The sequence below is a fragment of the Poecilia mexicana genome, unplaced genomic scaffold (assembly GCF_051168715.1).
Source record: "Poecilia mexicana isolate PSO_F unplaced genomic scaffold, ASM5116871v1 scaffold_6, whole genome shotgun sequence".
NCBI classification, from domain to species: Eukaryota; Metazoa; Chordata; class Actinopteri; order Cyprinodontiformes; family Poeciliidae; genus Poecilia; species Poecilia mexicana.
This window is the reverse complement of record NW_028263375.1, coordinates 8,999,458-9,012,970: the sequence shown is the minus strand read 5'-3', so window position 1 is coordinate 9,012,970 and position 13,513 is coordinate 8,999,458. Positions and strand designations below refer to the sequence as shown.

Here is a 13,513-nt window from a genome sequence, read left to right as displayed (position 1 = left end):
CGGTAAAATTCTGTTTGCCAGAATTTTACTAATATGATAAAATCTGTATAAACACGGTAGAATACTTAAATACATATTTTACCACATTTGTCGTAATAATAAGTCAAAATCCATATAAATTTGGTAAAATCCATATTAATACAGATTTTACTGTTATTATTTACTGGGTAAAATTCTCTGTTTGCCAAAATTTTACTGTATAAATATGGTAAAATCCGTATATTTATACAGTAAAATCTGCATTTATATCGACTTTATACGATAAAATTCTGTGATTGCCAGAATTTTACTGTATAAATACATTAAAATCCGTATTTCTACCGTAACTTAGAGATGTCATTTTTTACAGTGCACTCACCAGCTTCCCTGTTCCTCCTAAAGAAAAGTATCCCCACAGCATGATTCTGCCACCACCATGTTTTACATGGCGATAAAAGGGGTGTCATTTAACCAAAACAGAAAGCAATGCTTCCATGTCTTTGTGTTGAATAGGGTGACGTTCGTTTGGACGTGGGAACGCTCACCGGGTCAGAACATGTTAGAAATGAACATCCTACCTCCACAACAGCCACCCCGATACAGATCCCCAGGATAATCCCACAGTTATCCAGCAGCCATTTCTCCACGCTGGTTATACAGCCCTGAGAGAGAAAAGCAGAAGTGTGAGAGGAGGAGGGGGCTGAGCGATGGCAGACGGACGTGCTCAGAGGCTTTGGGTCGGCTCTGTGGGGGGGAAAGGAAAACAGGAGAAGCAGCCTGTGACCTTCCTGAAGCAGGCAGCCCAAACAGCGAACAGCAGAGGCTTCCTCAGCTCGTCTCAGAGACTCCAGCACCGATTACGTTCTGCTGAAACGCCATGCGATGAGGTAAAACACGTACCATTTCAAAGACAGGCGGCGGTCCTGACAGGTGCTCACACAGGCCAAACTCCTTCATGTCGGTTCCCGGCATGGTGTCGTTACGACAGGAGCAGGAGTACAGCTTCTGTGTGCCGTTCTTGATCAAAATGTTCTCAGACCAGTTACCTGGTCCAGTCCAGCCACAGCACTTCATCTGGAGACACGGAAGAAAGGGGGAGCAATGAGGAGATGGAGCAAAAGGAGTCATCAGAGAGAGAAACTTTTTAAACCGTTAAAGCTACTAAACTCCTCATTGATGAGGCAATTATACACTGTAAAACATTTACATTTGGTTTAATCTGAAAATGAAAGTCCACCTGCTGCCTTGAAAATGCAATTTAAGTCACAAGAAAATTGTTTTGATTTTAACTCAGAAATTAAAGTTCATGAAGTTGATTTAACAAGAGACACGTTGTCTAAACATTGTTTTAAACTTAATTGATCTTGAATTGTGAGTTTTAACTTAATGCTGCAATTTGTACAATCTCTATTATTTTACTCACAACATCAAGTTAAAATAAATACTGATTTTACTTTAGATTAATTTAAATTCTTGTTTGAACTAAATTTCTGACCTGATGATGAATTTTATTAAACATCCCAATGAATTCAGCTCTTAAAGAGTAAAAGACAGTAGACACAACTAAATGTGGCTCTAATGTTTTACAGTGTGGGAGACAAATTCAATCTGAGATACCTGGGAAGTAGATAACATAAGTTTTGTTTTCTCTGAGATTAAAACAGGTTTTAAACACTAAAATTTGCTTCTATAACATTAAGAGATGCAGCTGAGCCATAGATAACTGTGTTATCAGTATATAAATTAACATTTGCATTTACTGCATCATTTTTTTGTTGCTTTTTCGTCCTGTGTGCAGACACACCTGGATGGTTCCTTTTCCACCAAATGAAGTGTGTTTTCTGTATTTTGATCCGGTTGGACTCACTGACTCACCGTCCTCTGAACGAAGTCCCAGGCGTGCTCCGTGGTTTTGTTCTGACCCGTGTAGTTCACTATCAACCCTCCAATGATGACGGACATCTCATGTTTCAGCTGGAGAAAAACAGTAAACAGTGACAGAAAACAGTCAGCATGAGATGAGATAAAACCTGTTGACCAACAAAATGTTTCCAAATCAGTTTCTTTCAATAAAAAATGTAAAAACTTTAACAGAGACTGCAGGTGTGTGTCTGGTGAATTTTTGGTTAAAATTATGGATGCACTGATTTATCAGTCAGCCTATTTATTGGTGGTCTCACTGTTGGCTACTCATCAACTTTCTTACTACATTTTAGACAAAGAAAACGGTATCGGCCAAGATCCGAATCGGCAGGTCAGGTTTTCTAATCGATCGGTAATCGGCCAGAAAACTGCAAATCTTGCTTTTCATACAGTGGGTAGAAAATCCAGAAATTTTACTCAGGTAAGAGCAGAGATACTTCATAATAACATTACTCAAGCAAAAGAAAGTACAGCGTAGCAAAAATACTCCTAAAAGTAAATATAAATGAGTAAATGTAACTAGTTATTACCAACTCTGCATTTTTCTACCCCACTTTTACAGACTAAAGTGTTAATTATTCAAAAACGAGGCCCTGCATGTCAGCAAATCCCTTCCCACAGCGAATCATCAGCATTCATGTCTCATGTTTCTCAGCAGTTCACACATGTGAAGCTCAATGTTGAAGCTTTGCAGAACTGCAGCCGGCGCCGGCTCTGTGTTTATGTGTGTGAGACCGCAGAGAGCGGCAGCGGCGACGCAGCTTCATGACAGGCGAGAGCCGCGCCCTTTTCTGGGAAGGAGCAGCGCCCTGCCCTGTGGCGAGCCCTAAACACAGGGAGTGTGTCGGAGGCTGCAGACCCACATGTGACCAACACACACACGCACACACACACACACACACACACACACACACACACACACACACACACACACACACACACACACACACACACACAGAGCTGACAGCGCATCCACCTATCCTGCTGTTCAGAGAATAAAACATGGCCGAGACTCTGATGTGTTCAGACAAAACAGTCCCCCTGAAACAAACACTGAAGAATGGATCCTGAAATAATTTGCTGTGTAATCTGATAGGATCAGTTCTGATTTTTTTTCCCTCTTGTTTTATCTCTGCTGTATAGAATCAAACATGGAGAAGCAACGTTTGGTTTCATCAGAACAAGAATCCAGAGAAACTCCTGCTAGTTTATAAGGTACCGACTGTTTATGGGGAACTAACATGTAGTTTTATGCTCTTTTGTTTTCTCTTTTCTTTTGCTCTTTCCTTTGGTTTGTTGTTTTATTGTACTTCCTTCTAATTCATGTAAAGCACTGAAAATGTGCTATATAAATAAATTTACATTACCTTAAATAAACTGCCCCAGTTTTAAAGGCACAATGTAGTCATTGTGTATTGATAAAAATAATAATAATTATTATTATAATTGAGATATTTATAATAAGATTACACTGGTTTATCTAACTTCTGCAGTTGAGATATGCCACAACATCTGGATTCACCAAAATTATTATTATTATTATTATAGTTTTGCTTAAGGGTATGTACAAAGAACATTTATTAGAATATTTTTGAATTATTTTACCTTCATTTTTAGAGTTTACTGTCTTAAGAAGTTTCTAAAAGATTTACTCTTAAATTTGAGTAAATATCATTTTGAGTTTTTGTTGTTTTCCCCAACAGAATTTGACAAATTGTCTTTAAAAATAAATGTATTTACCACTATATTCAATAATACAAACTTATTCAATAAATTAGAATAATATTCAAAAGTCTGTTTATTTCAGAAGCTCCATTGCATTATATGGATTAATAAGACAAGGACTGATAAAATGCACCTTTAATTCTCTTCATCATGATCATTTTCTGCTAACGAATATAAACACAGTGTTTAAATAAAACCTATTTTTAAAGACAAAAATGTGGGCTTAATTAAAAGTATGTCTGATACTTTTAATTAAAAGTATGTCTGATACTTTTAATTAAAAGTACTTTTAATCTGCCAAACATTTCCAGATGTATTTTCTATTGAAAATGACTTTAGTTAGTCCTACGGCACTTTACAAGAGAAACGAGTCCAATTCAGAAAAAAAATATAGAATACATGAATTTATTTAACTCTGCGTTCTAATTAATAAAGTAATTTTAAAGTAAATTCACTGAAATGTTGAGTGCTGTTAATCTAAATCTAAATAGTGCTACAGTTTATTTTTTATTCATAATTCAGCAGAGGTGTTTATTGACCCTAAAGTAATCACTTCTAGGGTAACATTTGTCGTTGTTCACATAACAAACATAAAGACGTCCTGCAGGGGGAACCGACAGGACAATGAAAACAATCCCTTCTCCACTTCCTGCGTTTTCTTCTTCTACCCGGATTTGAAGTCATTTCAGTTACAGACCGACTTCCTGTGGGTTTCCGTTCGATCATCTGCGCCGTGTTTCATCACAGGATGCAGCAGGTTCCCTAAGGGTTTTAATGTGACACCTACGTTCACTGCAAAAACACTAAACTACCAAGTATTTTTGTTCTAGTTTCTAATGTAAATGTCTTAGTTGACTTGAAATAAGACAAAACTAACTTACAAGTAACTTTTCAGCAAGAAACATGAGATTGTTTTAGGTAAATAATTTCTTAAAATTGATGAAGAAAAGAACATGGGAAAAATGTTTTGTTATAAGTGAAATAATCTGCTAGTGGAATTAGAATTTGGTTGCTAGGTGACGTCCTTGGCTCGGCTGTGGTTGCTAGGTGACGTCCTTGGCTCGGCTGTGGTTGCTAGGTGACGCCCTTGGCTCGGCTGTGGTTGCTAGGTGACGCCCTTGGCTCGGCTGTGGTTGCTAGGTGACATCCTTGTCTTGGCTGTGGTTGCTAGGTGACGTCCTTGGCTCGGCTGTGGTTGCTAGGTGACGTCCTTGGCTCGGCTGTGGTTGCTAGGTGACGTCCTTGGCTCGGCTGTGGTTGCTAGGTAACGGCAAAGTGCCAGTTGATCGTAACATTCCACTGCAAGTGGAACTAATATTTTTCCATTATTTAGGAATTATTGACTTAAAACAAGCTCCGATATCTGATAAAATTTGCTTGCAAGTTAGTTTAGTCTTATTTCAAGTAAACTAAGATATTTGCAGTAGAAACTAGAACAAAAATACTTGGTAAGATTCAGTGTTTTTTGCAGCCGGTTCCAGCTGTGAGGGGAAACAAACGTTTTGCCCTCAGTAGGAAATGTGGTGCATGAGAAACTGAGGTTTCAGGGTAGCTGTAGGCACAATAATTCACTGAAATTTTATTTTTTTAGGAATCGAAACGTTAAGGAGGAAGAGAAGAAAGTGAAGCGTGTCTCACCGGATCTCTCTGTACGTAAATGAGAACAGCAGCAGTGACCTGAGCGATGAGGATGAGCAGAAGGCAGGTGAAGTACTGTGGAAATAAACAGGAAATCATATTAGCAGAAAATACTGAAGGTGTTTCAATAATAACACACAAATCCTGTGACATTTTAATAAAAAAAAAAAAAGAAGTGGCAGGAAGTCACGTTTAAAAAAAAGCAAAAGTTTTTTCTTCCTCTTTTAGCTGTTAGATTTATCCATGTTGGATTTACAAAATAAACTGAAGGGATTTCAGAACCGTCCAGTTAAGAATGCCTGCACTGTAAAACATTAGAGCCACATTTAGTTGTGTCTACTATCTTTTACTCGTTAAGTCAAATAAATTTATCCAGTTTCAGATTTTGAACCTTAATGTGAGTTTGTGAAAGATAAACTTACAGCAGTAAGTTGTGTTAACTTTTTATTATTTTAGTCAAACCTCCAAGAGTTGAATAAACTGAGTTTTTAGGTTTGAACTTAAAAAACTGAGAGAATAAAAAGACAGGAGTGGGAAGTATTTCCCAGAATGCTTAGCGGCATGTTTCTGTCTCCTGAGGTGGAAGTGCGTTACGTTGATCTGACTCTGGTGTTTTAACCAGGTGAGGGCAGATTTGTTTTTCTTTGATATTGTGAAATAATTATTTGGTTTAAATCTACTGCTACTACTATTTTGGTTTAAATTGCGACATTAAGTTAAAACTCACAATTAAAGATTAATGAACTTTAAAAACAAAGTTTAGACAACTTGTCTCTTGTTGTTAAATCAACTTCATGAACTTTAATTTCTGAGTTTAAACCAAAACTATTTTCTTGTGACTTAAATTACATTTTCCAGGCAGCAGGTGGATTTTCATTTTCAGGTTAAACCACCTGTAAATGTTTTACAGTGTAGTGTTGAGGGGGTTTGTTCACCACCAGCTGGTCTGTGTCACTCAGAGAAGTGGGTCACGTCGGTTCTTTAGTTAACCCCCAGCAGGTTTAACGCTGCTGAGGTCACCACCCTTCCCCACCCTGGTGGAAGCCGCCCCCCACAGCCCTGGTTTTATCTCCAGCTCCTCTCAGCCGCCTGACAGACTCACACATTATCAGAGGCTTTGCCGTCAGCAGGAATCCGTCACATGTTATTAAGCAGGCAGGTGGAAATTAGTGGAAATTAAACCTGGCATGAATACAAAAGGGAGTGAGGGGTTTTATATTGATATCTGAGGATTGCAATCGGCAGATCGCCGGTTCAATTCCCGGTCGTTTGTGTCCCTGGACTCTTCACCCACCTTTCCTGCTGGTGTTGGTAGAAGAGCTGATGGCGCAAAATTAGCAACCTCTGCCAATAAATACTGATTTGGTAAAATTTTTGTTTTTCCTTATTTTGTTGTGAGTTATGAATTATTGTCATTTTCATGCTTAAAATACCAACATTTCCACTTAAATTTATATCATTGTCTGTCTATGTAATTTTTAAAATTTAAATTACTGATAATTTGATCAGTTACACTTTTTACTTTACTTTTTACTTTTATTTGAGTCATTTTATTATGAAGTATCGCAAAATTTATGGATTTTCTAGCCACCGAATGAAAAATAAACATGTTTTAAACAAAAATTCACCAGACAGACACACACAGGTCTGTGTGTCTGTGGAACTTTTTTATAAAAGAAACTGATTGGCAAACATTTTCTTTTGCCTGATTTTGCTATTTTTTGTCACTAATATTAATTGTCATTTTTGTTCTTAAAATACCAAAATTTCCACTTAACTTTATAATTTGATTTATCTGATGATGTAACTTTTAAATATTAAATGACTGATAGTTTGATAATTTGATCAGTTACTTGAGTAGACTTTTTACCAAATACTTTTTAACTTTTACTTGTGTAAAAATATGTTGAAGCAGTCGTGATACTCTTACTTGAATACAATTTTCGGGTTCTCTACCCGCCTCTGCAAGTCAGAGAAGCAATAATCCAAAATGATATTCTCAAGTAAAAATACTCCTAAAAGTACATTTATTCCAAAGCGTTAGTTGAGTAGCTTTTGGTGCTAGTTAGTGCTGATCCGGTCAGCGGTGATAAACAGGCTCTGTGTGTGTTTCTCCTCACCAGTCCCAGCAGGCAGCGGATTTCATAGATGGCTCCGATGCAGCCGAAGAAGCCCATGGCCATCGTCAGAGATCCGACTCCGATGAGGATATACGAAGCCACCTTCACCGTGTCAGAAGATTCTTCTGCAGAAGACGGAAAAAACATTGAATAAACAGCAAAATGCAGCTTTAACTGAGCTAACCCTTAATTTGGTCTAGTACTGTTTACCCCGAGTTACAATTCCTCACAGACTAAACACTTTTTGATTCAAATCAAAGCATTTCTCTATGACAGATTGTTTTATTTTGCCACCAGGGGGAGTTGGACTGGGACAAGTGGGCCTGTTTAATTGATTTCAGTGGTTGGTATGTGGAGGGGGAGAGATGCAGGAGTCTAAAAAGAGAGATGCAGAGTTGAGGAGGGGATGAACGGGAGCCATTATGTGGCTCTGCGCTGTCTGTGCTGGAGGAGGTCCAGAGACGGAAAGCTCCGTCTGCAGATGGAGCCAGAATCTGAGCTCCGTGAAGAGAGTCCAAGTTAGGAAGAAGCGAACGGAGACGATTCGTCAATCTGAAATACAGAAACTGTCACAGAATCTCCTCTGCTACAATTCAGAAATGCTCCTTTTAAAGGTCGACACAGATCTGCGGGTTTCTTTACGGGTCTGAGCTGCTGATTCAAATACAAAATAAAGTCCATAATCTGGCACAGCATTCTGAAAGATGTAGGCAGAAGAAAGGCTTTAGCTCAGTGGTGTCAAACTCAGTTCCCTTTTGGGCCAAATCAAGTCCATAAATGTTCTTAAACGGCCGGTTGTGTCAGAATGTACTGATAAAAACTGTTAAAATATAAATAAATTCTTAAAATCAAATAATACTGAACATCTTTTCAGTCCCTCTATGGTTTCATGATAGTTTTAGTGTTTTTTTATTTTTTTTTTGCAATACAAAAAAAAATATCTGGTAGTAATTTTGAAATATTTTTGCTCATCTATGATGGTAAATGCGACTTTTTATTACTCACCGTGTCATTATGGATTATAACTTGACATTAAGTGAGACTGAGACAGCTGTTTTGTAGAAGTAATAAATACTGCCACCTACAGGTGGGAGTAAACCTTAGATCCAATGTTTTCACCACTTTTGCGAAAAATCTGCAACAAACTAAAGTGCAGGGATTTGGTGACTGAGTGAAGTTCCACAATAATTCACAAGAAACTGGAGGAACTATTTGATGCAATTTGGCAGTAAACGGATAAAAACTGCTTTGAACTGAATGATAAAATAATGTTTAAGCACACTGTTATCTTGACGGTTCTATTTATGTGACTCTTTAGAGTGCAGAGGGCCACATAACAAGGTATAGTGGGCTGGATTTGGCCCCCGAGCCTTGAGTTTGTGCAAGGCCACCTAAGCAAGGTTGGTAGAATCAACTAACTCACTCATTCTTTGGTTACCTAGCAACATCCTGTTGAGTAACTAGTGGTTACCTAGCAACATCCTGTTGAGTAACTAGTGGTTACCTAGCAACGACCTGTTGAGTAACTAGTGGTTACCTAGCAACGACCTGTTGAGTAACTTGTGGTTACCTAGCAACGACCTGTTGAGTAACTTGCACAGCAGCAGTTTAAGGTTTCACCGCTGTGCCTCATTACTGCTTAAAAACATAAACCATCGTGAAAACAAAAACAGGACAGATCATGAAACCAGTTTGGTAATATTTCAGATATTTAAAAAAAAAAAAAAGCTTTCTGAAAAAACCATCAATTATACTCGGCAATTATCAATATTGACTGACATGAAAGGCTTATATTGTGATAAGTTTTTCATTAATGTCGTCCGGCCCTATTTGTAATGCAAACATTAAACCTGACAAACAAGAACAGAGGAAAAAATGTTGCTGCTTTATCATACAGAGAGGCTGTAGCTCTGAATCCAGCAGAAAATTATGTTTTTATCTAACCTTTTATCTGATTCCTTTACTAAATGCATCCAAGAACGTTGGATGGTTGATGTCGTTATACACTGAGTTGAAAGCCAGAGCTTTCAGTTTTGATGCATTTATTGAAAAGTAAAAAAATAAATAAACTACACCAAATTTACTTGGTAAGATTTTGTGTTTTTGCAGTGTAGAAAGATAAAAAATAATCTCCTCAGTGTTTCTGTGTTAGCTTGCCTACTTGTTATCACAGGATGCAGACTGTATTCTCATCTGAAAGGCAAATAAGCCATCTGTCTTGCTCCAGGATATTATCCTATCATGTTCCAGCTTTTATGTACATCAAAACAGGAAAATCCTCAGACAGACACAAACTTCTTCAAATGTTGTAAATGTAAAACAGTGAAGAAAAAGCTTTAAAAACATGTCATATGATGCTACACCAAAGAAGTGCTGACTTTACACGGGCTACCGCAGCAGCTCATGTTGTGGCGGTCTGGGTGTAATTTAAGACTGAACACACTCGGGTGAACATATGCTAAGCGTTTATGTGGCTGCAGGGTAGCATTCAAAGGAAGGGAGACGCACTCTCTGAATCTTGTATATGAAACACACAGCTGAAACATGTCATTTAGGATCTCCAACACACACACACCGCTTCCCAAACACAACCAGTCTGCCAAAGCAACATATGTCCTTAGGTTTCTTTAGCAATATAATTACACGAAAGATTTAGGGTGTGAAAGAAAAACATTCAAGAGGAAGCGTCAGAAGAGGCGGTAAAGTGAGATTAATAAAGAGTAAGGCTGCAGCCGCACTGCAGCCTCAATTCCGATTTTTTATTTTTATTTTTTGCCTTAATGCGACATGTACAGATCAGACCATCGAGTGCGACCCAGACAGACTACTTGGATGTATGATACGTATCTGTTCTTTTCAAATGTGACCCGAGTCTGAACGGCTCATCCCATAGACATAATATAAGATATAGTATATTATTATATACTATATCTTATATTATGTCTATGGCGCAACCTACCTGAACGTCATCGATACTCGACAAACGTCACCATTCTGCGTCTTGATACGAGCAAGCGGGAAGAAAAACAACAACTATTACGGACGATAATGAGAATTAAGTTGTTACTGTGCTGGTTCCGGTTGGATAACAACTTCAAAATCGTAAGCTATCGTAAGCCGTTAGCATCCATGTTTACTTTACACCGAGCACCATATCTTCTTCTTCTTTTCTATTATGGCGGATCGCAACAAACATTCAGGAGCATTTACCGCCACCTACCGGACTGGATTGTGGGCGTCAAGACTCAGCACTACTACTTTTTACGTCGGTTGGCAAAACACTGAGCACGCTTCTCAGTGTGTGACGTTGTTGCGCCCTCTACTGCGCATGCGGGAACTTTTAGGTCGTTTGCAGTTCACACTGGTGATCACATACAAGTTGCATAAATGAACGACCAAGCCAAAAAAAGAAAAAGAAATAAATAATTTCACAAAAAATCGTATTTGCGTCACTTCAGGCTGCAGTGTGAACGTAGCCTATGTGACATATTAGTATGTGTCGATTTCCTGTAAAGCACTAATGTATCAGTTTATAAGATGTAACAAGACATCTGACTGCTGGATTAATCCTTAATCTCAGACCTAATCAGCAAGTCTTTTATCATTTTACTTGTTGTGTAATCTCAAACAAGTCTTGCATCATCTCAGTCAATCTGCTGCTGAATGACAGCTGCAGAGCACCAGATACTTCTTCTTGCTTTGTTGCATTTCTCTGTGGTAAAACCAAAACAACTAATGCACTCAACACAGAGCATTTGCAAAAACATTCACAACACTGCAGCTTCGTAACATTGAGTGGCATTAAGAGGATTTTCTGTGGTAGACCAGCATGAAGTGGTGGACTATAGGGAAGTGGGAAGCGGTTGAAGAATATAATTTTTGAAAAGTCTCTGATGCTAGAGATGGACCGCTCCATTTTTTCCCTTCCAATACAAATGAGCGTAGGTTTACTACGTATTTGATACGAAACCTGGTGCTGAATTGACTTAAAGCGTTTCTTTTTTAAATACAGACATTAATGCACTAAATTACTAATTTTATGACCTGATCCAGAATTTTTCTCAATATCGGGAGCAATACAGATATTAATATTGCATCGGTGCATCTCTGCAGACCACGTCAGGAAGTCGTCAATAACGACGACTTACATAATTTAGAAAATTAACAACTAAAAATTTAAATAATGTTCCATTTGAATTCAGCTCCACCAATTTTGAGGTTTTCTTCCTTCCAAATTTGCTCCAGGTCAGTTTCTATAAAGTCTGTTCCTGGCCTCCCCACAGCATGATGCCTCCACCACCATGTTTCATGGCATACTCAGGGCGATATGCACGGTTCGTTTTCTGTCACAAATTGTTATTTTTCACATATGTACCCTCATCTGATCACAGAACTTTCTAAGTGTTTGTTTTGCTCTCATGGCCTACTTTCAGCTGCAAACAGGGACTTCCTGCGTGACGTCGGTAATAAACCAAATCTATTTTCCTGCTACAGCGAGAAAAATACAGTGGAGGTTACCTAGCAGCTCAAAGCTAAGTGTCAGGCTAACTGGTTAGGAGTCTGTTCGTGGCTTAAACAAAAGTGTTTTTTATGGAAGTTTCCGTTCAAGTTGGAAAAACTTAGGTTGACTTTTCAGCCAGTTTTAGTAGCTCCCACTCAGTCCTGAACTCCCCAGCTGCAGCACAATAAGGGATATTTATATACTGCCAACCTGAACATGACCAGAGCCACATATTTAGCTTGCATGCAGCTGGTCTGAAACCACAGTTGACATTGTGACCAGATTTTAAAAGTAAACACCAGCAGACCGGCTCTGCACTGAGTTTTAAGTTTATGCTGGGTTTAAACAGTCCGAAGAAGAGCGATTTCAGCCCCCGGCTCCCTGCTGGTCTCTCTAAACGAACTCTACTTTGGCGCACGCCCTGGTTCACATTCCTCCTCTCCAAGGCTGACGTCTGTTTAAGCACATGGTAAGCAGTGTTTTGGCAAACGCCGCTGACAGAGACTTATATTACCCCAGCACTGGAGGAAAATATCGACTTCGCTGTGTCAGTGTAGAAACCTACAGCGAAAAGAGAAGTTCTGTTCATTGAATAAGAAATACCACAATATCACATAGTTTCCCTGCCTGAGGTCGGTCAGTCAGCTGCAGAAGACTCTGCTGGTAAAAATCATAAAGAATAGCACATTGAAAACACAGAGATCCTGTTTATGGCCGGGCAGTGGTACATGTTTGAGGGGAACATCTAGAGTCAATAAACAGAGCTGAGTTCAGTTTTTGTTCCTCCACACAGTGGGAAAGATTTCCAGTGAAGTTAACTAAGGCTGACTCCTGGAGGGATCAGGCACAAAAATACCTGCTGGAGAGGCGGCCATTACAGGTGACCAATCATTAACAGGTGGGGTACAAAACATGTTCATTACATTTTTTTGCACAAAATCATTCTTAGATATTGAGATTTCAGTCTGCTTAGTTCTGCCTATTTTGATTTCCTTTCAGAATGAGCTGTTTTATGGCCTCTTGTTACTTTAAATCGAAATAAGCTGCTGCTTAAACTCAACGTTTGGGCTAGCATGTGAAAATGGCAGCAAACAGACGTGCAACTATACAACCATACATCTTTGAAAAGCAATAGTAGATCCTTCTGCACAACCAACAACACTGCAGCAAGTGGTTTCTGGATGGTAAGTCAACAACACCTGTGTTTTCCAGCAGCCATTGTACAATGTACTGACCCTTTGCACATGGTGTCACGCTCTTCAGAAATCTGCCTGCTCCGCCATGACGGACGTCAAAACAACCAATGTCAAAACCAGACACCCGGTGTCCTAAAATCACTTTTATTTAGTTGATTTCACTTTAAAAATGGTCATAGGATGCTGCGAGGTTGGCTGCACAGAGAAGGATACAAACTTGTAATTTTATTTTATAAATATTAATGAGAAAAGATACAGCGCTGTTCATGACATAGTGATGTAAACCACGTGATGTGAATTCAGGCAAAGTGATAATTTGATCAACACGTCAGGAGGGAGGAGGTATGGGTCGGTTTCTAAGCTATCTGTTTCAAACTTTTATAAATCCCACCGTCTGTGAGCCTAACCAGGTGTGTTACGTTCACAGACAA

The 13,513-nt window shown here is 38.8% G+C and overlaps 1 protein-coding gene across 1 annotated transcript in view; it reads right to left on the bottom strand.

Moving 5' to 3' along the window:
• The window catches only part of cd82b (CD82 molecule b), a 34,911-nt gene that overhangs the window by 4,365 nt on the left and 17,033 nt on the right, over positions 1 to 13,513 (bottom strand). The window contains exons 4-8 of the mRNA XM_014983790.2: positions 7,386 to 7,510; positions 5,266 to 5,340; positions 1,855 to 1,953; positions 880 to 1,053; positions 558 to 641 (exon numbers count right to left, since the gene is read on the bottom strand). Coding sequence (XP_014839276.2) covers positions 558 to 641; positions 880 to 1,053; positions 1,855 to 1,953; positions 5,266 to 5,340; positions 7,386 to 7,510 — 557 coding nt within the window. The remainder of the gene's footprint in view (positions 1 to 557; positions 642 to 879; positions 1,054 to 1,854; positions 1,954 to 5,265; positions 5,341 to 7,385; positions 7,511 to 13,513) is intronic.